The 27,110-nt window shown below is 42.0% G+C and overlaps 1 protein-coding gene across 1 annotated transcript; it reads left to right on the forward strand.

Annotated features, from left to right (window-relative positions):
• Positions 1-13,869: 13,869 nt before the first annotated feature.
• On the forward strand, positions 13,870-18,318 carry LOC132401197 (immunoglobulin lambda-1 light chain-like). The gene is made up of 3 exons (XM_059983175.1): positions 13,870-13,994; positions 14,083-14,436; positions 17,786-18,318. Exons 1-3 carry the CDS (start codon positions 13,946-13,948, stop codon positions 18,106-18,108), a joined length of 726 nt encoding a protein of 241 aa, XP_059839158.1. The 5' UTR covers positions 13,870-13,945; the 3' UTR covers positions 18,109-18,318.
• The last annotated feature ends 8,792 nt before the right edge of the window (positions 18,319-27,110 follow it).

Genomic DNA, 27,110 nt, shown 5'->3' on the forward strand with positions numbered 1-27,110 from the left:
TCCAGCTGTATGTAATACAACATGTTTAGAGGCTGTTTCTTTAAAATAAAACAAACGAATTTCAGCTACAGATGTTAAATTTGCGATTGTCGCTGACACATTTTTCAACCGGGAGAAAACAGGCATTGCGTCCTGGTGGACGTTCTTAAACAGCATTCGTTCTGAAATTCATATCGTCCATGTAATTTTATCCCGAAGTAATTAAAATCTATGCGATCTCCTGTGGCGTTTTTGCCTTGATCAATATTACCGACAAGAGCATCATTTTTCAGACGTTTGCGTAGATAGTGAACGTGATCAAACTTTGGCCATCCATGAAATAAAATAGACAAAATAGACATTGTGCTAGTACTTGGGTATATTTTCTTCCTGAAGAAATCATATTCACTATGGCTACATCAGAACAAGTGGTGTAATTACTTGTCAGCGAAATTTACATACATAGTAAAAGAAATCCTGATACCGCCTTTATTTGAACATCGTGCGTATATTCAATTTCCAGTTTTAGCATTGTATTCTTCATGGAAATGGTTTTACTAGAGCTGGTCATATTCAGGGAGACACGGGCTTCTGTATCCTGTGTCAGCAGCGGGAGAAGAAGTTTTTCCTTAACTGTGTCCTAAATGACCTACCCCTTATACTCAAACCATGCCCTCTGGTACTGGACTCTCCCAGCATCTGGAACATATTTCCTGCCTCTATCTTGTCCAATCCCTTAATAATCTTATATGTTTCAATCAGATCCCCTCTCAATCTCATTAATTCCAGCGTGTACAACCCAGTCTCTCTAACCTCTCGGCGTAAGACAGTCCAGACATCCCAGGAATTAACCTCGTGAATCTACGCTGCACTTCCTCTACAGCCAGGATGTCCTTCCTTAACTGTACACAAAACTGTACACAATACTCCAGGTGTGGTCTCACCAGGGCTCTGTACAAATGCAAGAGGATTTCTTTGCTCTTGTACTCAATTCCCTTTGTAATAAAGGCCAACATTCCATTAGCCTTCTTCACTGCCTGCTGCACTTGCTCATTCACCTTCAGTGACTGATGAACAAGGACTCCGAGATCTCTTTGTATTTCTCCTACCCAACCCTACACCGTTCAGATAAAAATCTGCCTTCCTGTTCTTAATCCCAAAGTGGATAACCTCACACTTATTCACATTAAACGCCATCTGCCAAGTATCTGCCCATTCACCCCGCCTATCCAAGTCACCCGGAATTCTCCTAACATCCTCATCACATGTCACACTGCCACCCAGCTTAGTATAATCAGCAAATTTGCTGATGTTATTTTCTATGCCTTCATCCAAATCATTAACGTAAATTGTAAACAGCTGTGGTCCTAATAACGAGCCCTGTGGCACCCCACTAGTCACCACCTGCCATTCCGAGTAACACCCATTCACCGCTACCCTTTGCTTTCTATCTGCCAACCAGTTTTCTATCCATGTCAATGTCTTCCCCCCCCCCAATGCCCTGAGCTTTGATTTTACCCACCAATCTCCTATGTGGGACCTTATCAAATGCCTTCTGAAAATCGAGGTACACTACATCCACTGGATCTCCCCGATCTAACTTCCTGGTTACGTCGTCGGAAAACTCCAACAGATTAGTCAAGCATGATTTACCCTTGGTATATCCATGCTAGCTCGGCCCAGTCCTATCACTGTTATCTAGATATGCCACTATTTCATCCTTAATAATGGACTCTAGCATCTTTCCCACCACCGATCTCAGGCTGACAGGTCGATAGTTCTCCGTTTACTCCCTCCCTCCTTTCTTAAAAAGTGGGATAACATTAGCCATTCTCCAATCTTCAGGAACTGATCCTGAATCTAAGGGACATTGGAAAATGATTACCAATGCATCCGCAATTTCCAGGGCCACCTCAATTAGTACCCTAGGGTGCAGACGATCTCGACCTGGGGATTTGTCAGCCTTCAGTCCCATCAGTCTACTCATCACCGTTTCCATCCTAATGTCAATCTGTTTCATTTCCTCTGTTACCTTATGTCCTTGGCCCATCCATACATCTGGGAGATTGCTTGTGTCTTCCTTGATGAAAACAGATCTGAAGTACTCATTAAATTCTTCTGCCATTTCTCTGTTTCCCATAACAATTTCACCCAATTCATTCTTCAAGGGTCCAACATTGTCCTTAACTATCTTCTTTATACCACATACCTAAAAAAGCTTTTGTTACCTTCCTTTATATTCCTGGATAGCTTGCGTTCGTACCTCATTTTTTCTCCCCGTATTGTCTTTTTAGTTAAGTTCTGTTGTTCCTTAAAAACTTCCCAATCATCTGTCCTCCCACTCACCTTAGCTCTGTCATATTTCCTTTTTTAATGCTATGCAATCTCTGACTTCCTTTGTCAACCACTGTGGCCCCTTTCCCCCCTTTGAATCCTTCCTTCTCTGGGCGATGAACTAATTTTGCACCTTGTGCATTATTCCCAAGAATACCTGCCATTGCTGTTCCACTGTCTTTTCTGCTAGGCTATCCGTCCAGTCAACTTTGGCCAGCTCCTCCCTCATTGGCTCCATAGTTTCCACTGTTCATCTGCAACACTGACACCTCCGATCTGCCCTTGTCCTTCTCAAATTGCAGATAAAAACTTATCATATTATGATCACTACCTCCTAATGGCTCCTTTACTGCAAGATCGCTTATCAAATCCTGTTCATTACATAACACTAAATCCAGAATAGTCTTGTCCCTGGTCGGTTCTCATACAAGCTGTTCCAAGAATGCATCCCGTAGGCACTCTACAAACTCCCTATCCTGTGGTCCAGCACCAACCTGAGACTCCCAGTTCACCTGCATGTTGAAATTCCCCCATAACTACTGTGACATTACCTTTGCCACATGCCAATGTTAACTCCCTATTCAACTTGCACCCAATATTCATAAAACTGTTTGGTGGCCTATAGACAACAGCCTTTTGGGACCTTTTGCCCTTACTGTTCCTCAGTTCTATCCACACAGACTCTACTTCTCCTGACCCTATGTCCCCCCTTGCAAAGGACTGAATCTCATTCCTCACCAACAGGGCCACCCCACCCCCTCTGACCACATTTCTGTCCCTACGATAGCACGTATACCCTTGTACATTCCTCTTGTACCCTTGTAAACCTCCTCTAAACCCTCGCTACAGCTTCCACGTCCTTCCTATTCCGACCAGAATCAAACACAACAATGTCTGTGTAGACTAAACAGAATTGTATGGAAATACAACATTAGCCTTGACCTCGATCCCTCGACTAATGCAGGCTAAATGCCTTCTAAATAACATTATTGACGAGCGGCAATTATTGAGAGATCTATGCGAGTGGACCCCAGGATCCCTTTGTCCTCTACACTACTAAGAATCTTCTCCTTAACCTTATATTCTGTCTTTGATTTCGCTCTTCCAAAGTCCATTATTTCACATTCTTCCGCATTGAAAACCATCTGATACATAACAGCCCAGCTACGCATCCCATCAACGATCTCGTTGGAAACTACGACAATCTTATCCACAGCACCAACAGACTTGTGTCAACTATCCCATTGCCCTGTACATAGACCTTATCTCTCCGTACCACTCCCATCCATATTCTCATAATATTTAATACTTATTTTAAAAATTGAACTTATACCACATGCTCTACTTCCACTGGCAACTCGTTCCACACTCTCACTACTCTCTGAGATGAAGTTCGTCTTCATGTTCGCCCTAAACATTTCACCTTTCACCCTCAGCCCATGACCTTTAATTCTAGTTTCATCCAACCCTGGTGTAAAAAGCCTGCTTACATTTACACTATCTATTCTCCACATCATTTTGCATATCTCTATCCAATCTCCCCTCACTCTCCTATGCTCCAAGGAAGAAAGCGCTAACCTCTTCAATCTTTCCACACAAGTTACATCACAAGTTACGTCGTATACACCGCTCTACTTTTATCAACTTCTTTAGTCACTTTCTCGAAAAAGTCAATCAGGTTTGTGAGAAATGAACTGCCACCCAGTTAGCTGTACTCTGTGTAATCAGACTATTCTTCTCCAAATGCTCAAAAACTCTGCCTTTAAGAATCACTTCCAAAGTTTGTCCACCACGGACATGTAGCTCTGGTCTATAATTCCCAGGATTATCCCTGTCTCTCGGTTTCTTTTTGCACTACCTTACTTTCCCTTCTCTATTTTATAATTTTGATTGATAATTTAATTTTTTTTATTATATTTACTTCGATTTGTACTCCAGAGAGCGCGAAGTGCAGAGTCAAGTATCACTGTGATGATTGTATGCTCTAGTATCAATTGTTTGCTGACCACAAAGTAGAGTAAGAAAATAAGTAAGTACGTAATCCCTTTCTTCAACAAAATAATAACATTTGAGACCCTCCAGTCTTCTGCTACTCCTCCTGTGTCCAATGAGGGCGCAAAGATTATCACCAAGAGGGAACATTCTCTGCCTTCGCTTCCCGTAGTAACCATGGTGTACACCATTCGCCCTAGGGGCCTTTTGTCTTTTTTCAAAAGTTCGACAATATCCTACTTCTTAACGTTTTATGCTGTTTATGCTGTCCACACACGTCACGGTCCCTCTCAGAGGTGAATACTGAAGAAAATTATTCATTAAGGAACTCCCCTACCTCCTCTGACACCAGGCACATGGTTCCTCTTCTTTTACTCACTCTAGTCATCCTTCTGTTCTTCACCTACGTGTAGAACGTCTTGGGGATTTCCTTAATCATACTCGCCAAGCTCTTCTCATTCCTCCTTCTAGCTCTCTTAAGTTCATTAGTCAGCTCCTTCCTGGCTGCTTCGTAACACTCAAGAGTTCTGTCTGATATTTCCTTCAAAACTTGTTATTGGAATTCTTCTTTCCTCTAGGTGGGATGCTTCGCATCTCTTGCCAACCATGCTTCCTTCTCCCTAACATCCATGTTCAACTGGGAGAACCCTACCCAGAAACCCATTAGTGTTCGCTTCACAACTTCCACATTTCCTTGTTCATTTCCCTGATAAAACTAATTCCCAATTTCTACTCACAAGCTCATGTATTATAGCATCATAATTTCCTCTCCTTCAAAACAATCTGCTCTTGTCCCTCTCCAAGTGTATGGTAAATTAGGGAGTCGTGAATGTGAGTAGGGAGGAGCAATTTGACACCTGGCCTGTTCCATTGGCTAGCACTAGTACCAGTAAGGCCTCTCTTCTAGTTGGCCTGTCCACATATTCAGGAATCCTTCATTAACAGACCTAACAAACTCTGCCCTGTTTAAATCTTTTGCATGTAAGCTAATGGAATCATTATTAGGGAAGTGCGTGTTTTAGCAGCTTTCCAAAATCGACCTGCCGACCTACTCCTCGATGTTCCTGTTGGTGGTGTGCGCTGTACAGTACTCCCATCAGATAGACTGCAACCCCTCCTATTTCTGAATTCCACCCACGGAGACTCAATAAACGATCTCTCCACGACTTCCTCACTTTCTGTATCTGCGATACTATCCCTGATTGGCAATACCACTCCTCCATCTCTATTACCTCCCTCCCTGACCCTTTTCGAGATATCTGAACATAGGAACATTCAGCAGCTTTTCCTGCCTTTGTGACAACCATATTTTGGTTTATATTTTGGATCGGGAACGAGATCGTTTCCTACAAGAATAAAAAGACAAATACATGTTATCATCGAATTTTACCTCTTACCCTTACAATGCAAATAATTTTCCACATTTCACTGGCAATTAGTTAGGAATTTTCTTCCCTCCCAACGTTCGCTTATGGTGACAAGAACTTCCAATCTTACTGATAACTGTCCAGGAAAAGTCACAGAGAAAAGTATAAAGAATAAATGATAAAAGGAGAAAGTTTTTCTTAACGAATAGACAAAATACAGAGGCGTCCAATCACCATGCCAATGGAACTCCAATGAAAGTTGATCAGATGACAGAGTGCACAGAGGAGAGGCGGAATTAGTAGATGTTTTCAGAAGCTTACAGACTGTAAATCATAGAAGTCTCAAAGAATTCTACGACATGAGCAACTGCTCTGAGCGTCCTTTGGACTCGGACCCCAGGTTCCCTCTGATCCTTCACACTGCCAAGAGTCTTACCGTTAATATTATATTCTGTCATCACATTTGACCTACCAAACTGAACCACTTCACACCTATCTGGATAGAACTCCATCAGCCGCTTCGCAGTCCAGTTTTGCATACTATCAATGTCCCGGTGTAACCTCTGACAATTCTCCACACTATCCACAACACCTCCAACTTCTGTGTCGTCAGCAAATTTCCTAAACTATCCCTCCGTTTCCTCATCCTGGTCATTTATAAAGATCACGAAGAGTAAGGGTCCCAGAATAGATTCTTGAGGCACTCCACTGTTAACCGACATCCGTGCAGAATATTACCCGTCTACAACCACCCTTTGCCTTCTGTGGGCAAGCCAATCCTGGATCCACAAAGTGATGTCCCCTTCGATCACATGCGGCTTTACTTTCTCTATAACCCTTGCATGGGGTACCTTATCAAACGCCTTGCTGAAATCCATTTTCACTATATCTGCTGCTCTTCATTCATCAATGCGTTTAGTCACATTCTCAAAAAAAATTCGATCAGGATCATAAGGCACGACCTGCCCTTGACGAAGACATGCTAACTACTACTAATGATATTATATCTCTCAAAATGTTCATAAATCCTGTCTCTCCGTATGTTCACAATCAGCTTATTAATCACTGAGATAAGACTCAATGGCCCGTAATTTCCATGGCTATCGGAACTCACTTTCTTCAATAAAGGAACAACATCCGCAAACCTCCATTCCTACAGAACCTCCCCCTTCCCCATTGATGATGCAAAAATCATCGCCAGAGGCTAAGCAATCTTCTCCATCACCTCCTACAGTAGCATGGTATATATTTCGTCCGGACCGGCGACTTATCCAACTTGATGCTTTCCAAAAGCTCCAGTACATCCTCTTTCTTAATATCTACACGCTCAAGCTTTTCTGTTCGCTGCAAGTCATCACTACAATCACTAAGAACCGTTTCCATAGTGAATACTGAAGTAAAGTATTCATTAAGTTCCTTTGTTATTTCCTCCAGTTCCATACACACTTCCCCACAGTCATATCTGATAGGTCCTATTCTTTCACATCAAATCCTCTTTCTCGTCACATACTTGTAGAATGCCTTGGGGTTTTCCTTAATACTGCCCGCCAAGACCTTGTCATCGCCCTTTCTATCTCTCCTAATTCCCTTCTTAAGCTCCTTCCTAGTAGCCTTACAATCTTCCAGATCTCTAACATTACCTAGCTCACTGAACCTTTTGTAAGTTTTCCTTTCTTCTTGAATAGATTAATTTCAGCCTCTGCACACCACGGTTCCTGTACTCTACCATAAGTTCCCTGTCTCATTGTAACGCACCTGTACAGAGCTCAACACATATATCCCCTGAAGATTTGCTGCATTTCTTCTGTACTTGTCCCTGAGAACATCTGTTTCCAATTTAAGTCTCCAATTTCTTCCCTGATAGCCTCATAATTCCCCTTACACCAATTAAATATTTTCTAACTTGTCTGGTCCTATCCCTGTCCAATGCTATTGTAAAGAAGATAGAATTATGATCACTATCTCCAAAATGCTCTCCCGCTGAGAGATCTGACACCTGACCAGGTTCATTTCACATACCAAACCAAGTACAGCCTCTCCTCTTGTAGGCTTATCTACATACTGTGTCAAGAAACCATTCTGAACAAACCTAACAAACTTCACCCCATCTCAGCCCCTCGCTCGAGGGAGATGCCAATCGATATTTGTAAAATTAAAATCTCCCATCACGACATCTCTGTTATTATTACACCTTTCCAGAATCTGTTTCCTTATCTGCTCCTCGATAGTCCTGTTACTATTGGGCGGTCAATAAAAACACCCAGTTAAGTTATTGAACCCTTCCGGTTCCTAACCTCCACCCACAGAGACTGCATAGAAAATCCCTCTATGCTGCCCACCTATTCTGCACCTGTGACACTATCTCTGATCAACAGCCTACACCTCTTCTGCCTCCCTCCCTGTCCTTTCTGAAACATCTAAAACCCGGCACTTGAAATAACCAATCCTGTCCCTGAGACATCCAAGTCTCTGTAATTGCCAACACATCATATCTCCAAGTACTAATCCGCTTTGTTCACAACACTCCTTGCATTAAAATAGACACAACTCAAGCCTTCGGTCTGAGCGCGTCCCTTATCTGTCACCTGCCTATCCTCTCTCTCGCACTGTGTACAAGCTTTCTCTATTTGTGATCCAATCTCCTCTTCCCAAGTCTCTTCAGTTCGGTTCCCACCCCACCCCCAAAAATCCTAGTTTAAAATCTCCCCAGTAGCCTTAGCAAACCTCCCCTCCAGGATACTTATTCATAGAATTCATATCATATCCAGGATTCATAGAAAAACACAAATAAGATGGACGTCACGTGGGTGCCGGGCAAGATGGCTGCATGTTAATGGAGCTCCGACGACCCAACATAAAATTCTATCAATTAGAGCATATTTATCCCGCCTTATACGGATACAGCTTTTCGAGAGTTCAAATTGTTTGTTTTTTTACTGAAAAATAACAACTTTGCGAGATAATTCGGGACGATGCCAAGAACTTCGAAGAGCGCTACAGCGAGTCACGTGGCTACAAGTCAGGGCCCGCAATCCGAAGATCAAGGCACGCTAACAACACAGACCGACTGAGGCTCCAACATGGAGAATTTACTGGTTGAGGTTAGTGGTATAAGTTCCATTCTGCTCGGGGTGGCTACTGATTTATCTACAATTAAAGAAACGACAACGGAGTTGAAGAACTCCGTCAATGCCATTCAAGAGAGGCTGACGGAAGCCGAGGGTCGCCTCTCCAGTGTGAAAGACACCACTGTGCAACTGGTGGGTGCTGGCGAGCAGAATAATAAACGCTTGGACCTGCTGTGGAACCGTGTCGAGGAGCATGAGAACAGGAGCGGACGGAGCAACGTCAGGCTGGTCGGTCTAAAGGAGGGTGCGGAAACGGGCGGTCTGATTAAGTGTGTGCAAAGAATCATGTCGGAGGGATTAGGCATCGCCCCCTTCCCCCCCCCCCTCCCAGGTTGGTCTTAATACGATTCTTGCGCTCTTCAGCCAGAGAGAAAGTGGTGCAAGCGGCCATAGCAAAAAGAGGAGTTGTGGGAGGGGTGCAAAGTCTCCTTCTTTCCGGATATGTCCAGAGAATTGGCTGAGAAACGGAGCGCATTTACTACTGCTCGGAAAATGCTGCGAAGAGTCAACGTGACGTATACACTCGCTTATGCAGCAGTTCTCCGATTCACGTGGAAAGGAAAGAACACGTTCTTTACTACTGCTGCAGAAGCAGTGAAATTCATTCAGGAAAAGTGCAGCGCTGGCACTGACTAAGAGACAGTAATAGGTGGAGACAACTTTTTAGGTACAACAGGATGGGTGGGGAGCTGGATAAAGCGGTCTGATTAGTGCGAGGATTACTAGCTGGCACGGTACTTCGCCGACCATCTCTTGTGTCTGTTTCTTTTCCGTTTCTTTGCAGAGTTTATCCTGCCTATTTGCTTTTATTTGTTAGTTAATCTGGCAGGAATATATTATCGCTATGTTTTGGGGTTATGTTGGTTGTTTAGTTGTTCGAAAGCGCAGCATTTGCAGTAGATAAAACATCTGGAGGCAGAAACAACCACATTGGAAAAGGTCTTATCAAGACAATATACCGATGACTTCTAAAAAGATCTGAGCAATTTGAAATTCCAGCGAAATAACATATATAACAAAGAAGCAGAATATGCATTATTTAGATTAAAAACAAATTTCTATGAAGGTGGTGACAAAGCTGGTAAGCTGCTGGCACGATACTTAAAGCAGCAGAAGACGAATAGTCTTATACCTGTGAGTAAGAAAGGGGACACATTAGTGTCATCATCTGAAGAAATAAGCGAAGTCTTTCCACAGTTCTGTGAACATCTATATGCATCACCGTTTAATCATGACCAGGAGGAGCTGAATCAGTTTATCGCTAACATAAAATTGCCTACATCATCCCCACGACAAGCTGAGTCCTTGGATGCCCCAATTACTGAGGATGAGGTCAGACGGGCTATTGCAGCTATGAAAGTGGAGAAATCACCAGGTATGGATGGCTTCCCAGTTGAATATTATAAGAAATTTCTGGACATATTGGCTCCTATTCTAACAAAAATCTATTCAGAAGCATTTAATTTGGAATCTTTACCGAATACATTTAATGAAGCATTAATTCGTTGATCCCAAAAAAAAGACAGGGATGCAATAGACGCTTCCAAATACAGGCCTTAAAGCTTAATTAATGTAGACTGTAAGATACTGACTAAAATACTGGCTTCGCGATTAGAGAAATTATTACCATTTATAATTAACTCTGACCAGGTTGGCTTCACTAAAGGCACATCCCCAACTGACAATTTACAATTACTGCACTTAACATGGCTGTACTCCCCAAGTAGTATCCCAGTTACTGCCATCTCCCTGGACGCTGAAAAGGCCTTTGACAGGGTTGAGTGGAGATTTTTAACCACTGCCTTGTCATTCTTTGGGTTTGACTCCGTCTTTAATCATGGATTAGAATTTTGTATAAAAACACAAAGGCTGCAGTTATTACAAATGGTATCATATCCCCATTTTTCAACAGTTCACGGGGTACAATCCAAGGCTGCCCCCTCTCCCCACTGTTATTTACGATATTTGTGGAACCTTTGGAGGTCGTGATTAGAGCAGATCCAGATATTAGAGGGGTGAAGGGGGGCGGAAAGGAGCATAAGTTGATGCAATATGCTGACGATATTTTATTACTGATTAGTTACACTCCTTATTCCTTACGCCCACTAATGAAAACCATTTAATTATATTCTGAAGTGTCTGGTTATAAAATCAACTGTAGTAAATCTGAGTCTATGCCAATGTCAAAATTGTGTTATTCAAATTCAGTATCTCAGTTTAATTTTAGATGGGTGCCAGTCGGAATGATGTATCTAGTGGTCAAACTCAGTCAGAATTTGGATGAAGTAATTACTTTAAATTCTGATCCATTATTGAGTAGGATAAGAAATAATCTGGCTAAGTGGGGTGTACTGCGACTGTCACTCTGAGATAAAGTCAATGTAGTTAAAATGGTCAGAGCACCTCAGTTTAACTATCTTTCTATGCTGCTTCCTTTAAATATTTCAGATTTGATCGACAAGCAATACAACAAAATTATTATTGACTTTCTATAGGATAAGAAGAAGCCCAGAATTAAAATGAGTAAGATGTGTATGTCCAGTGACATGGGTGGGCTCAGTCTACCAGACGTCAGGGCATATAAATTATCCTTTGAAATGACCAAGTTAGCTAAACTTTGGGACAGGGCAGATGTTGATTTAGATTGTATAGTTATAGAACGGAGCTTGGCTGCACCACATTCTCCCCTTAACATTCTCTCACAACATGTGGAAAACAACACTAATCTAAATCCTATACTATTTCAGTCAAGGGGTGTGTGGAGTACAATTCATGAATCCTGTAAAAATGTCACATTTAAATCAGTTATACTCCTCGCTCTGGAATGACCCTGTGAAACGCATTAGGAAAAGAATGGTGTACTAGAAAGAATGGAAGATTAAAGGTGTGAATACAGTAGGTGATCTCTGTGAGATTGGGATTTTTATGTCGTATGTGGATTTGCAGAGGAAATATAACTTTGTAGATAAAGGGAATTTCTGGAAGTATTTACAAATAAGACATTGCGTTAGTAGCATATTCAACAATGGTGGCCCACAAAGTAACCCTTTAACTGAATACCTTACACTACCACAGGAAGTTCATAAAGCATCAGTGTTATATAAAATGTTCAGGCACTCTGTGGGTAACAATCTTAAAGCAGTATGGCAGAAGGATCTTGGAAGTGATATTGAAGATAATGAGTGGTCAAATTTTTTATCAAATATGGGTAGACTTATTAGGGGAGCGAGAGGGAAATTTATTCAGTATAAGATAGTACACAGATATTATCGGACACCAACTAAACTCTACAAAATGGGGATTGTTGATATTTGTTTATGCTGGAAATGTAAAAATGAGGTGGGCACATATTTTCACATGATTTGGGAATGTTCCATGGTTCGTCCATGTTGGTGTAAATTTCTTGATTTGTTGGGGATTTGGTCGGGTTCCACACTGCCCTTCTGCCCACGGCTTTGTCTCCTGGGTGATCGGAGAATGATACCTAATGTAAACCATGACAAGTTTACTATTTTAAAGCTGGGTTTCATCACAGCTGCAAGAATTATATTGCAAAACTGGAAAAAAAACAGATGTCCCACTGTGAGGGAATGGACTGAGGAAAGGGTTAAGATTGCATCATATGAACACATGTTGGGAAGAACTAACAGTGAGGGAAAAGTGCAAGATGCGTAGGATCAATTTTGGTTGTCTGTTAATTTAAACTTAAATTAGAAGATTTTTTTCTGTTTCGTAATTTTATATGTTTTTCTGTCATGGAATGTCTGTATAAATATGCTGTACTGTATCTGCTCTATAATATGCTGTGCTGCTTTGTAAACTAAGAATAAATAATAATAAAAATTTGAATTGCAAAAAGAACACAAATAAATCGACCTAAGATAAGGGGCGTATTATTGAGTCTCACTGAAGCACTGCAAAGGAGAAACTTCCACTGAAAATCTGAAACATTTTCCATCGATATTCCAAGTATCATGTTTCACTACAGTACTCACTTCGTTCCCGCCACCCTGAGTGAAACGCTAAACAATTGCTTCGTCTGTCCACCATCACAGGCGCTTCAGCTCATCGGTGCAGCCAACAATTTAAATGCATTGTGGCAATTAATCGTAAAGGCGTTTTACATCGACGTCAAAAGTGTACAACATGTATCATGGGAAGGCTTTTACCTCAGCAGTTTAACACAATATTCTGTGCATTATATTGATGAAACATGAGGATGAATTTCCGAGTTATACTTTGGGGCTGCGTGGAAATGTGCAAACGTCAGTGACAGTGAATAGGTCATAAATTGGTAAATTTTCAAATTGCTTAAATGTTGTCACGTGTACCGAGGTGCAGAGAACAAACTGTTTCGCAGGCCATTCATGCCGATCAGTTCATCAGTGCATTGAGATAGCACAAGCGAGCAGAATAAAGTGTTACAGTTACAGAGAAAGTGCAGTACAGTTAGGCAGTAAGGAGCAAGGGCATAACGACATAGAATGTGAGGTCAAGAGTCTATCTGATCGCAGTAGGGAAACATTCAGTGATCACATAACACCGAGACAGACGCTGTCTTTGAGCCTGGTGGTAAGTGCCTTTAAAGCTTTTGGATCTTCTGCCTGATCGGATGGGGGAGGAGAGAGAATGTCCGCAATGGTTGACGTCTTTGCCTATATTGGCTGCTTTGCCGAGGCAGCCACAGTGTATACAGAATCCATGGAGGGGAGTTGGCTTCCGTGATGTGCTGAGCTCTATGCGCAACTCTCTTTAGTTTATTTCAATTCCCAGCAGAGCAGACACCATACCCAGCCAAGATGCATCCAGACACAATTCATCGATAAAAATTGCTGAGAGTCAAAGTTAGAGCGCCAGTGAGCGCTCTTTGCCGTGACATCTACGTGGTTGGACCAGGATAGGTTGTTGGTGACGTCCTCTCCACTGAACTTGAATTTCTCAACCCTCCCGATCTCAGCATCGTTTACATAGCTGCCCCGCCCATTTCCTGAAATCATGATCCAATTCATTCCTGAGTAGAGATCTGCATGTATATATATTTCAGTGACTTTGCAGTCTTTCACAGTTCTTAAGGAGCAGCTTCGAAAGCCCTGAACAGGACTTGTGTCCGATAGCCTTTGACTTCTGATTCTTATCAGCTTCACCATGGCTGAAAGGGTCCTGGTACTTGCCGCGTTTGTGTCCTGTTTGTTCAGTAAGTAGAATACTTACTCCTTTATACAGTCCTTTATGTCGTGTTTTTTACTTAAGGGTTTTAAATAGTTATTTGTTACTTTCACCAGCTGCAAACGCGGAGATGACTTTGACTCCTCAGTCTCCGTCCGTATCGGCAACTCCGGGTAGAACCGTGAAAATCACTTGTACCATGTCAGGGGGCAGCATCGGCAGCTACTACAGGAGCTGGTACATGCAGAAACCCGGCAGCGCCCCAGTTTTTGTGTTGTATGACAGCTCCACGAGAGGATCGGGAATTCCAGATCGATTCACCGGTTCCATGGACTCATCGAACAACCAAATGCATTTAACCATCACCAACGCTCAAAGGGAGGACGCCGCCGATTATTACTGTGGTGTCCGGACTGGTAGTAGCCCGTACGCATTCACCTTTGGGGGAGGAACCAAACTGAATTTCAACAGTAAGTGAATATTTGTTGGAGTCTAATCACCTTTTGTTTTCGTTTGGGTTTTTACTTCGTTTGAACCTTGGAATAATATTATCAATCCTGATGCTTCGATCTGATTTACAGTCCGCCTCTCATTGTATCTTTACAAATCCGCAGGCAGAAAGCTAGCACATATGCATCCTGTTTGCTTGGTAGGGTTACTTAATTTAGCAGAAAAGTATCTGCAAAACAACCTGAGTTCATTGCCATGACATTTTTAAAATAGCTTCGTGAATAGATGTTTCGTGCTGTTAGCGAGTGTTTCTTAAAAGTGTCACAGGGAACAGATGTATTAAAATATATTGACAACAGTGAGGTTTTTCATTAGACAACCGAGGTGAAGTCGTGCTTAGAGCCCACAAATTATTGTATAAATGATCTGAATGCCAATCGGCTGTAATATATTTTGGTAGTTTCTTAAAATTTATTTCTGCTAATATTACTTTATTTTGTGTGTATTGTGTTGTGCAGCCTGGTCTCCTAAAACGTTGTTATGTTTGACCGTGTACATGTAAACAGTTGACTGACGATACAATTTATCCTGAACTTGAAGCTTAATGGGGACCAGAGCAGAGCTGTGAATGTTACCGAATTGCGATAGAGAACTTTTATTTCCTTAAGACGGTAAAATATAGGAACAGTATTAGGGAATTCGACCCCATGAATCTGCTACGTCATTTGATCATCGCTGGTATATTTTTCTCTCAAGATCATTCTCCTGACTTCTCTCCATAACCTTTGACGTTGTTGCTAATCAAGAAACTATAAAACTCAGTTTAAAATATACTCAAAGACTTGGTCTCCACAGCATCCTTTGGGAATAAATTCTACAGATTAACCACTTTACGGATAAATCAAATTCTCCTCATGTCAGTTCTAAAGGGCTATCCTTGTATTCAAAGGATTTTCTCTCAGGTCTACCCTCTTGCACTAAAGGGGGCATCCTCCCACTTCCACTCTTTCAGTATTCGGTAGGTTAAAATGAGACTTCATCCTCCACACCCCCCCCCCCAACCCAACCCCCACCATTCTTCTGAAATCCAGCGTGTACAGGCCCAGGGCCATCAAATGCTCCTTATACTTTTCACTCTTTCATTGTTGCATTCTTTCCTGTAAACTTCCTCTGGTCCCTCTCCAATGCCAGCACATCCTTTCTTTGATATGTGGTCCAAAACTGCTCACAATGCTCTAAATCTGATCTGGCTATTGTCATTTACAACCTTAGCATTGAATCTTTGCTTTTATATTCTGCTCATCTCCAAATAAATACTATGCTTGGTATTCGTGCTGTTAGCGAGTGTTTCCTAGGAATTGCCCAAGGGACAGGTGTACCTGCAGGATGACTTCCGTGTCTCCTTGCTCCTCCGACTTCTTAATTCGATCTCCGTTTAGAAGAGGTCTGTACCTTTATTCCTTCTACCATTGTCCATGACCATACAATTTTCCGACAGTGTACTCCGTCTGTCACTTCTTTGCCCAGTCATCTGATCCATCAAGATCATTCTGCGTACTCCTACTACCTCAACACTGTCTACTCCTCCACCTGTCTTTGCATCATCCGCAAACCTGGCAACAAATCCATAAATCCTGTCGTTCAGATCATTAACTTCCAGCATGAAACGTAGCAGACTCAACACCGACCATTGCAGAACACCACTAGTCACCGGTAGCCAACCAGAAAAGATTATCCTACGCTTTTTTCCTGCCAGTCGGCCAATGCTCCGTCTATGCCTGTGATAGTTTATGCTCTTATCGTGTTAAGCAGCCTGATGTGTGACACTTTGTCAATGGTCTTCAGAAATTCCAAGTCAATAACATCCACTGACTCTTATTTGTCTATCCTGCCTGGTATTTTCTCAAGGAATCTCAACAGATTTGTCAACTAAATTACCCCTTAAGGGAACCATGCTGATCACGGCTGATTTTATCGCATGCCACCAAGTACCTAGAAATTTCGTCCTTTCTAATGGATTCTAGCAAACTCAATATATTTAAATTTCGATTAAACATGAGCATGTTTACTAGGAAATTAACTGACGTCAGGCTAACTGGCCCATAATATCCTGCATTTTGCGTCCATTTCTTCTCAGAATGTGGAGTAATATTTGTGAGTTTCCAGCCCTGCGGACCCATTGGACCATTCTTGAAAGATCGTTACTAATGCCTCTCTAATCTATCCAGCTACCGCCTTCAGAGTCCTGGAGTGTAGTCCATCTAGTTTGGTGACTTATCTAACTTCAGATCTTTCAGCCTCCCAAGCTCCTTCTCCTTCGTCATAGCAACTACTATCACTTATGTTTAATTTCCATTAATGCGTAATTTCGATCTTTGCTTCCTCAACTAGATCTTTTCACGTTACTTCAGCTCCTCTTGTTCTATACCTATTAACCTGAAGTCATCAAGATTCTGGTGCTCCGTTCTAACTTCTATACAATTTCCCTTCAGCAAGACGCCGCCCCAGAGCCCACCTCGGCCTCACCAGTGTGTTTGACCTTCTGCGCCGTCTCAGTGTAAATGTCTCAGCTTTGATAACAAATTATCACTCAGCCCACCTGTTTTGTTTACATTTCGAACTCTCCAGCCCCGCGGGCCATTGAGTGTCTAACTTTTGGATACCTGATCATTACCGTACTAAGTGATCTTTCCATGAATAACAACTCTGAGGTCAGAAACTCTGGAAAATCGCTCTTTAGCTTTCTGCCTTGTCGCTGCGTTTTCCTACGAGGTACCACTGTAAAACGATTTCTTTATAAATTCTGTTTTGTAGTTTTGATATCCTATTGTGTGAATGGGTTCAACTTTTCAAATTAATGGAAAAACTGATTATAAAAACAATGACCCAGATATCCACATCGTCAGGATTTCATAGACCTCTGAGAGTTGTTTTCGGGCTTTTCTTCAGTGTCTATCACCTTGGTCCAAACAACACTTTAGGAGTTAATTGAGGGACTAAAAACTAGAAAATCCAAGTATAAAACCTTAACTGGTATTATTTATTCCCATTAAAATACTTCCATGATTTTCAGCCATTCACAATCCCTCCTTTCCTGCGGCGAATCGCGGCATCTCCGAGGAGAGACAAAGACACAGTATGTCAATCAAATCCATTGCTTCATCTCGCTTTTTACGTGAATAGCTGCGACGACATTTCGGAGTTTTGCCACGCGCTTTGCCATATCTCTTTCAGGGTTTCTTATTGGTTCTGTGATTCATGTCTTTACGAGTATAACATCATGGAACATGCCAATAATCTGTCACGAAAGTTTGATTCCTATTTATATCAATTAATAATTCATTTCCCTGCACTTCTTTCTATCTACAGGTCCGCGAAAACCCGCCGTATCCGTACTCCGACCGTCTGCGGAAGAAATTCGGGGACAGGGCACCGCCACACTGGTGTGTTTAGTGAGCGGGTTTAATCCGGCCGCTGTGAATATCGAGTGGACTGTGGACGGCAGTACGAGAAGGAATGGCGTTGAGACCAGCCGGATCCAGCAGGACGCCGACAACACGTTCAGTACGAGCAGTTACCTGACTCTGCCAGCCTCAGACTGGAACTCACACGAGCGTTACTCCTGCGTGGTTAAACACGAGACTCAGGCAACCCCATTTCAAACAAACATCGCGCGATCCAGCTGTATGTAATACAATATGTTTAGAGGCTGTTTCTTTAAAATAAAACAAACGAATTTCATGTACAGATGTTAAATTTTTGATTGTAGCTGACACATTTCGCAACCGGGAGAAAACAGACATTGCGTCCGACTGGACGTTCTTAAATAGCATTCGTTCTGAAATAAATATCATCCATGTAATTTTATCCCGAAGTAATTAAAATCTACCCAATCTACTGTGGCGTTTTTGTCCGACAAAAGCATTATTTTTCAAACTTTGCATAGATAGTGAAGATGATCAAACTTTGACATTCGATGAAATAAAATAGACAACGTCGCTATTGGGTAGGTTTTCCTCCCGAAGAAACCATAATCACTGTGACTACATCAGGACAAGTGGTGTAATTACTTGTCAGCGAAATTTACATACAAAGTAAAAGAAATACTGATACTGCCGTTATTTGAACATCGTAGGCATATTCGATTTCCAGTTTTAACATTGTATTCTTCATGGAAAAGGTTTTTCTACAGCTCGTCATATTCGGGAGACAAGGGCTTCTGTACCCTGTGTAAGCAGCAGCGCAGAGCAGAATAGCACTTATTAGAGTTCAAACTAACGAAATTCTTTCTCAAGTGTCCTTCAGAACTACAGGCTTCATTTGAGGTGATTTGGGCTTCCGATACCTAACAAACATTGAAAATGGTAGTCCAAAGCATTTCTAGTAAATACAGTTAGACGGTGGTTGACTACCTAAAGCTATTTCGGGATTCAAAACAGTGAAGCACTGAAGATATCGCACCGACATTTGTACATTAGTTTGTACAATATATATGATGATAGCTTTCTGTGTGTAATGTAGAACACCGTGGCCCTAGTATAGAGGTCGAGAGAACGGTATCCTAAACATAAGATAAATATGTTCAATATATAACGTAAAAGATCATTTTCAGACGAATGAGAATACGGATTGTATTCACGTCTTTCTAATTGGTTATATAAGTTGCTTTATCTCGATAAGAAAAGAATAGCCAGAGCAAGTTTGCAACTAATCATTGAAATTCATAGATGGGTTATTGAAACGGGGACATTAATATCACGTGGTCTTCATCAGTCACTCTGTACTGAGGCCGTTGAACTTGCCTTCTCTGAGTATGGAAGGCCTAAGGAGTTCCCTGTAACTTTACAGCTGCACAGACCAATGATTGCTCTCAGCAGGACAGTTTTACACGGGCTGTAAACTGCGCAGTTCTTTAAAATCACATTATATAAAAGTAAATTCCAGTATCCCACCATAAAGTCTGAGTCCACGGAGACATTCCAGTTACTGCGCGGCAGGTGCGAGGTTGTACTTGGTGTGGCAAAGCATTCAGTGTTGTGATAGGACGATAAAATGACCAGAACTGCGCTGGGATATTTTGGCAAAGGGCGTGGCTCACTTCAAACTATACAGCGAAAGATATGAATGATCGCGGTTAGTATGATTAAAATGCGTATACAAAAACGTTAACCATAGCATAGACCTTTTGACCCACGATCTTTTGCCCACATTTTAACCTAAACCAAGATCAATCCAACCATTCCCTTCCACAGAGCCCTGCAGTTTTTTTTATTCATCCATTGGCCTCAGAGCTTTCTAAATGTCCCTGATATATATTTGCCTCCACCACCACACTGGCAAAGCTTTCCACGAACATACCACTCTGTGTAAAGAATATACATCTGACACCCTCTATATTTTCGTCCAATCAGTTTAAAGGTCTGCCCTCTCGAATATACCGCTGTCACCCTAGGAAAAAGCCACTGGCTATCCATTCTATCTACTCCTCTTTTCTTATGCATCCCTGTCAGGTCGTCTTTCAACCGGCTTCATTCCAAAGCCAAAAGCCCTAGCTCTCTAAACCTATCCTGATAAGACATGTTCTCTAATCCAAGCAGCATCATGGTAAATCTCCTCTAAACCCTCCCTACAGCTTCCACGTCCTTGCTATTCTGACCAGAATCAAACACAACAATGTAGGTGTGGTCTAACCAGAATTTTATGGAAATACAACATTAGCCGGCGGCCCCTGAACTCGATCCCTCGACTAATGCAGGCAAAATGCCTTCTGAACAACCCTATTGACATGCGACGCTATTTTTGAGGGATCTATGTGAGTGGACCCCAGGAACTCTTTGTCCTCTACACTGCTAAGAACCTTCTCTTTAACCGTGCACTGCGCCTTTGATTCCACTCTTCCAAAGACCATTATTTCACATTCTTCTGCATTGAAAGCCATCTGATACTTGACAGGCCAGCTACGCATCCCATCAATGATCCCATTGTAAACTACAACAATCTTAACCACAGCACCAACAGCTTTGTGTCAACTGTCCCATCGCCCTGTCCTTGGATCATAGCTCTCCATACCCCTCCCTTCCATATTCTTTTGATATTTAAAAACATATTAAGTATTGAACTCGAATCGCTTGAAATACTTCCAATGGCATCTCATTCCACACTCTCTCTACTCTCTGCGAAGGGGCTCCTCCTCACGTTCCCCCTAAACATTTCACCTTTCACCCTCAGCTCGTGACCTTTAATTTTAGTCTCACCCAACCCGAGTGTGAAAAGCCTGCTTACATTTACCCTATCTATTCCTCACATCATTTTGTATATCTCTATCCAATCTCCACTCATTCTCCTATGCTCCAAGTAAGAAACTGCCAACCTCTTCAACATTTCCACATAACTTAGGTCCTCAGGTCATGAAATCATCCTTATAAATTTCCTCGGTACTCTTTCAATTTTGTTGACATCTTCGCTGAAAGTAGGACGGCGTCCAGAGCAGCACACAATATAGGAACGCCTTACTAACATCCATGTACAGACGTCTGACAGACAGACAGACATAATTTATTGATCCCGAGGGAAATTGGATTTCGTTACAGTCGCACCAACCAAGAATAGTGTAGAAATATAACAATATAAAATCATAAATAATTAAATAATAATAAATAAATTATGCCAAGTGGAAATAAGTCCAGTACCAGCCTATTGGCTCGGGGTGTCTGACATTCCGAGGCAGGAGTTGTAAAGTTTGATGGCCACAGTCAGGAATAACTTCCTATGACGCTCAGTGTTGCATCTCGGTGGAATGTGTCTCTGGCTGAATGTACTCCTGTGCCTAACCACTACATTATGGAGTGGATGGGAGACATTGTCCAAGATGGCATGCAACTTAGACAGCATCCTCTTTTCAGACACCACCGTCAGAGAGTCCTGTTCCACTGCCCCCCCCCCCCGAACTTCACTGGCCTTACGAACGAGTTTGTTGATTCTGTTGGTGTCTGCTACCCTCAGCCTGCCGTCCCAGCACACAACACCAAACATGATATGTACGTCATATACACCCCTCTACTTTTCTTAACTTCTATAGTAACTTTCTCGAAAAAGTCAATCAGGTTCGTGAGACAGGAAATGCCCCTCAAAAAGTTGTACTGAATGTAATCAGATTATGCTTCTGCAAATGCACATAAATTCTGCCTTTAAGAATCAGTTCCAAAGTTTCACCACCACTGACATGAAGCTCCGGTCTATAATTCCCAGGATTATCCCTAATCCATTTCTAAAACAAAATAATAATATTTGAGACCCTCCAACCTTCTGCTACTCCTCCTGCTTATATTAACAGCGAAAAGATTATCACCAAGAGGGAACATACTCTTCCCTCGCTTCCCGTAGTAACCAGGGAATGCCCCATTCGGCCCCGGAGCATTATGTCGTTTTTTCAAAAGTCCGACAATATCCTACTTCTATACGTCACATGTTCTAGCATGTCAGCCTGTTTTAGGCTGGCCACACATAAGTCAAGGTCCCTCTCAGTGGTGAACCCTGAAGACATTAATTCATTAAGGAACTCTGCTACTTCCTCCGACTCCAAGCACATAGTTCCTTTTCTTTTCTCACTCTAGTCATCCTTCTGTTCTTCACCTACGTGTAGAACGTCTTGGGGATTTCCTTAATCATACTCGCTAAGCTCTTCTCATTCCTCTCTTCTAGCTGTCTTAAATTCATTATTCAGCTCCATCCTGGCTGCTTCGTAACACTCAAGAGTGCTGTCTAATCTTTCTTTCAAAAACCTTTAGTGAACTTCTTTTATCCTCTGGGTGGGATGCTTCACATCTCTTGTCAACCATGCTTCCTTCTCCCTACCATCCATGTTCTACTGGAAGATGCTACCCAGAACCCCACTAGTGTTCCCTACACAACATTCACATTTCCTTGTTCATTTCCCTGATAACATTAATTCCCAATTTCTGCTCACAAGCTTATGTATTATAGCATCATAATTCCCTCTCCTTCAAAACCATCTGCTCTTATCCCTCTCCCAGGGATTGGTAAATTAGAGAGTTGTGATCACCCACGAGCAATCTGACACCTGGCCTCTTCCATTGGCTAGCACTAGATCCAGTAAGGCCTCTCTTCTAGTTTGCCTGTTCACATATTCAAAAATCCTTCACTAACAGACCTAAAAAATTCTGCTCTCTCTAAATTCTTTTGCATATAAGCTATGCCAATCATTATTAGGGAAATACATGTTTTTGCAGCTTTCCAAAATCGACCTGCCGACCTACTCTACGATGTTCCTGTTGAGAGGTGTGCGCTGTACAATACTCCCATTAGAGTACACAAAAAGTACACTGCAGATGCTGTGGTCAAAGCAACACATACAAACAAGCTGGATGAACTCAGCAGGTCGGGCAACATCCGTTGAAATGAGCAGTCAACGTTTCGGGCCGAGACCCTTCGTAAGGACTCATTAGAGTGACTACAACCCTTCCTATTTCTGAATTCCACCCACAGTGACGTGGGAACATCACTGTGGGAACATCAGCTTTTCCTGCCTTTGTGATAGCCATATTTTGGATCGGGAATGCGAATGGTTCCTCCAAGAATAAAAAGGCAAATACATGTTATCATCGTTCTTTACCTCGTGGTTTTCCAATACCTTTCTTGATTTTCGAGCAACACGGGTGCGCGTTAAATGTTTCATAGAGATACAGACCGTAGTTTGATTAAGAGTCTTGGAATGCGCAGTATCTCTACGTTTTAGCAGATGAGGATTCTCCTGTTGTAACTTCTTCAGACATGTCATTTCCGTGCACTCCTGTGCTGAAACATTGATAAGAGTCACATCAATGGCTAACGTGGAAAATAAACCTTTATGGTAGAGGTGTAATATCTTCCCTGATCTAGATTGCTATTACTAGATTTAATTGGCTAATTATTCGGTCACAGCAGATGTTGATTAATCGTTTCGGCGCTGCTGAGCCATTACCTGTCTTCATCGGATGGACCATCATATAATCTCTTGTATATTCATTAATTCGTTGAACGCACTTGTTAGAAGTCGAAGGAATTTCAATCAGTATTTGAATCTGCCTTGAACGAGGGCAGAATAACAAGTGATAAAATGTTGTCATGGATAGAAAATTGATTGACTGACAACAAATGAAGTTCAGACATTAAAGGCCGAGTCTCTGGAATGATATATCTCACAATCTGTGAAACAATTCAGGTCCTTCCACTTCGCTGATGACAAAAACACAAATAGGTAATTACATTGTGAAGAGAAAGTCAAAAGGCTCCTGAGGGATATTGATGATCTAGTGGGTGACCTAAAATACGGCAAAGCAAAAAGAGGAAAAAGAAGAAAAGAGGGAAATAGAGTGACTGAGCTGGCATGAAAAATGCTTCAACAGCATATTTTCCAAACATTTGGAGATTGTAACCTTCCAAGTTGAAGAGGGGTACGGGCATTTAGATCACGGTATTATGTAACTCAAAAAATCCTATTATTCAGGTGCAAGTAACTAAAAAGGCTGGGATCATGTTAAGGGAATTATGTGCAAAATTTGGGGGTGTTATGCTTCATGTGACAGGGCAATAAAGAACCAAATGTGGACTGTGTACTGAATTCTTCTTACTTAAAAATTATCTAAATGTGTTAGAAGTTCAGAGGAAGCTTACAAGAACGATTTCGTTGGTGGTTCGGTATCCTAGGAGAAACTGTGTATAAGTTCGAATTCTATCTACTGGAGTTCATCAGAGTTATGGGACTTGACTGAAATCTAGTAGTCCTTAATAACAATACGTATGCTTCATAAACCTTGTAGTCCGAGGTTCTGCAGCTCGAAGGGCTCATGACAATACCTTCCGGCACCTGACGACCTAGGGAACCCGGGAGTAACACGAGACAGACAGACCTGGGGAATCCGAGACTGGCGATTCATCTTCCAACAAGGTTGGTCGTCTCGAGATAGACCTGATAAACTGGAGACAGACCTGAGGAACTTGAGATACTCTTGGGGATCCCGAGACAGGACTGGTCATCTCGAGATAGACATTGAATAAATTTGGGCAACATGAAATAAATCTGGGGAATATAGAATAAAACTCGGCAAAATAGAATAGTCCTCGGAAGCCTGGAGGGCCATGGCAGGCCCGGGAACCTTTAACAACACTAAAATTCTTGATAAAAGCCTTTAATGTGGTCTCGGCAAGCTCTGAACGTGGACTCGGAATTTGGTCTCCATAAACTCGGAATGAAGGCTCGAGACAGTCGGAAACCGAAGGAACTCCGGACGCCGCTTTACAAGTTCCATTGGACCCTTATATCGCTGCGTTTTTTTAGTCACCGTGCAGTCTGAACGCAAGTGCCGAGAAAAGACAGGCTGCCAAATGGAGTCAGCGATCTTGCTTTATTCATAAGAGTTCCAACTGACAATCGGCGGCTCGGTAAAGCGACAACGAGAGAACTAACATTCTGAAAGCTAGGGCCAGATAAATTATTAATTGGAAGACTGCTTAAATAATTACCGTATCCCAAAACCCCATGTCAATCAAAATAAACTTTAATAAGTTTAAACAGAAAACGCAAGGTTTTAACGAGTCTCGTTAAGAGAACTATTCACAAATAAAGGCTATTTAGAAAATCTAGTGCCCAATGCTCTAAGTCTTCTTGCACGGGAGCGAAGAACTTATAACATCCGTTGTTAGGCGGGAATCCTTTATCGCCTTACTCAAAGTATGCACCATCATTCGACAGTTTTAAACCGAGCGTTCGTCTTCTCTTCTCGCTTCGGCATTACTCTCATTGCTGCAAATTCATACTAATATCACCTTAAGTGGAATGTTTAGAGCTATGTCTGTCTTTTGTTTTGTTTATGTACTTACCAAAACAATCTAGACGTTATCTCTCAGGAAAGTCAGAAAATCTTCATTCTTGTTTAATTAAAACGGGCAACATAATATCATACGATGCAAATAATTTTCCACACTTCATTCAGAATCAGTTAGCATTTTTCTTCCCTGCCAGCATTGCGCTATGATGACAAGTGCTTCCATTTTGACATTTAACTATCCATGAAAAGTCACGGGGAAAAGAATAAAGATTAAATGATAAAAGGAGAAAATCTTTCTTAACGAATAGCCAAAATAGAGAGGCGTCCAATCACCATGCCAATGGAACTGCAATGAAAGTTGGTCAGATGACAGGTGGAATTAGTAGGTGTTTTCAAAAGCTTACAGTCTGGAAATCATAGAAGTCTCAAAGAACTCCACGGCATGGGCAACTGCTTTGAGCATCCTTTGAACTCGGACCCCAGGATCCCTCTGATCCTTCACACTGTCAAAAGTATTAACATTAATACTATATTCTGCCATCATATTTGACCTAAGAAAATGAACCACCTCACATTTATCTGGGTTGGACCCCAGCTGCCACAATTACAGCACGGAAACAGGCCACCTCGGCCCTTCTAGTCCTTGCCGATGTGTCTACTATGTGATGTGACAGGCCTCCAATTCGTTGATCTGTTATCTTGTAACCTCTGTCCATACCAGTGATGCACAATCTACATTCTTTCATACGTCTGATTGGACCGCGCCACACAATAACCAAGCGTTGTCTTAAAAAATCCAAAGAGCTAGCATTAGTGGTCACTTTATTAGGTACGCCTGCAGGTTCCTTAATGCAAATATCTAATCAGTCAGTCATATAGCAGCAGCTTAATGAACATGCAGACAATAGCAGCAGGTGTTGTGCGGACCAAACATCCGAATGTGGATGAAAAGTGATCTAAATTATTTTGAACGTGGAATGAGTGTTTGCGGCTGAGTATCTTAGAAATTGTGGGTTCCTTGAGATTTTCACGCAATAAAGTGCCTCATGAGTTTATGTTCGTGGTCTTCTCCTCCTACAGCTTATTCACTTCGAGGTACGCCGTGTTGTGCGTTCAGAGATGCTCTGACGAACGGGAAGTTGAGAAAATGCACAAGGATTCATTCATACTGAATGCTGAACACAAAGAAATGAAGATGGATGGCCTATTTTCAGGGCACGGAGACGAACAGGTGGTCTGAAAAATAATAAAGCAAAATTCTCCTGTGCTAGATGAATCCTGGCAAGATATTAAGGCAATGTGCATCCGACAAAACAAAGGTTGTTTGCCACAATTGCACGTTCATGATTACTGGGAATTATACTTCAAGCTAAACGAATGGGGTGTGAGGTGCTCGTTAAATATTTTGGAATATTTTAGAATAACGTGTTCTTGCGCCAACCAAAGGACACTAAGAAGGAATTAGAGGCGGAGATTCCATTGGATTCAGTCGCAATTCTATTTATCGGAAGATCAGACATGAGGCCGAGGGGCCTACTTCGTATCCTAAGTGTGACATGTCAGAAACTCACGAAAAGTAAGAGTCCCAGAACAGATCCCTGAGGCACCCCACAGGTAGCCGACCTCCATGCAGAATATGACCCGTTTACAACCAATCTTTGTCTTCTGTGGCAAGCCAGTTCTGGATCCACAAAGCAATGTGCCCTTGGATCCCATGCCTCATTACTTTCTCAATAGGCCTTGTATGGGGTACCTTATCAAATGCCTTGCTGAAATCCATATACACTACATCTACTGTTCTTCCTTAATCAGTGTTTTTAGTCACATCCTCAACAGATCCAATCAAGCTCGTAAGGTACGACCTTCCC

Source organism: Hypanus sabinus, chromosome 10 (genome assembly GCF_030144855.1).
Source record: "Hypanus sabinus isolate sHypSab1 chromosome 10, sHypSab1.hap1, whole genome shotgun sequence".
NCBI lineage: Eukaryota > Metazoa > Chordata > Chondrichthyes > Myliobatiformes > Dasyatidae > Hypanus > Hypanus sabinus.

Coding starts and splice junctions, on each gene's coding strand:
- LOC132401197 (XM_059983175.1), top strand. CDS start 13,946: ATGGCTGAAAGGGTCCTGGTACTTGCCGCGTTTGTGTCCTGTTTGTTC. Junction 13,995..14,082: donor GTTTGTGTCCTGTTTGTTCA/GTAAGTAGAATA, acceptor TACTTTCACCAG/CTGCAAACGCGGAGATGACT. Junction 14,437..17,785: donor AACCAAACTGAATTTCAACA/GTAAGTGAATAT, acceptor TTCTATCTACAG/GTCCGCGAAAACCCGCCGTA.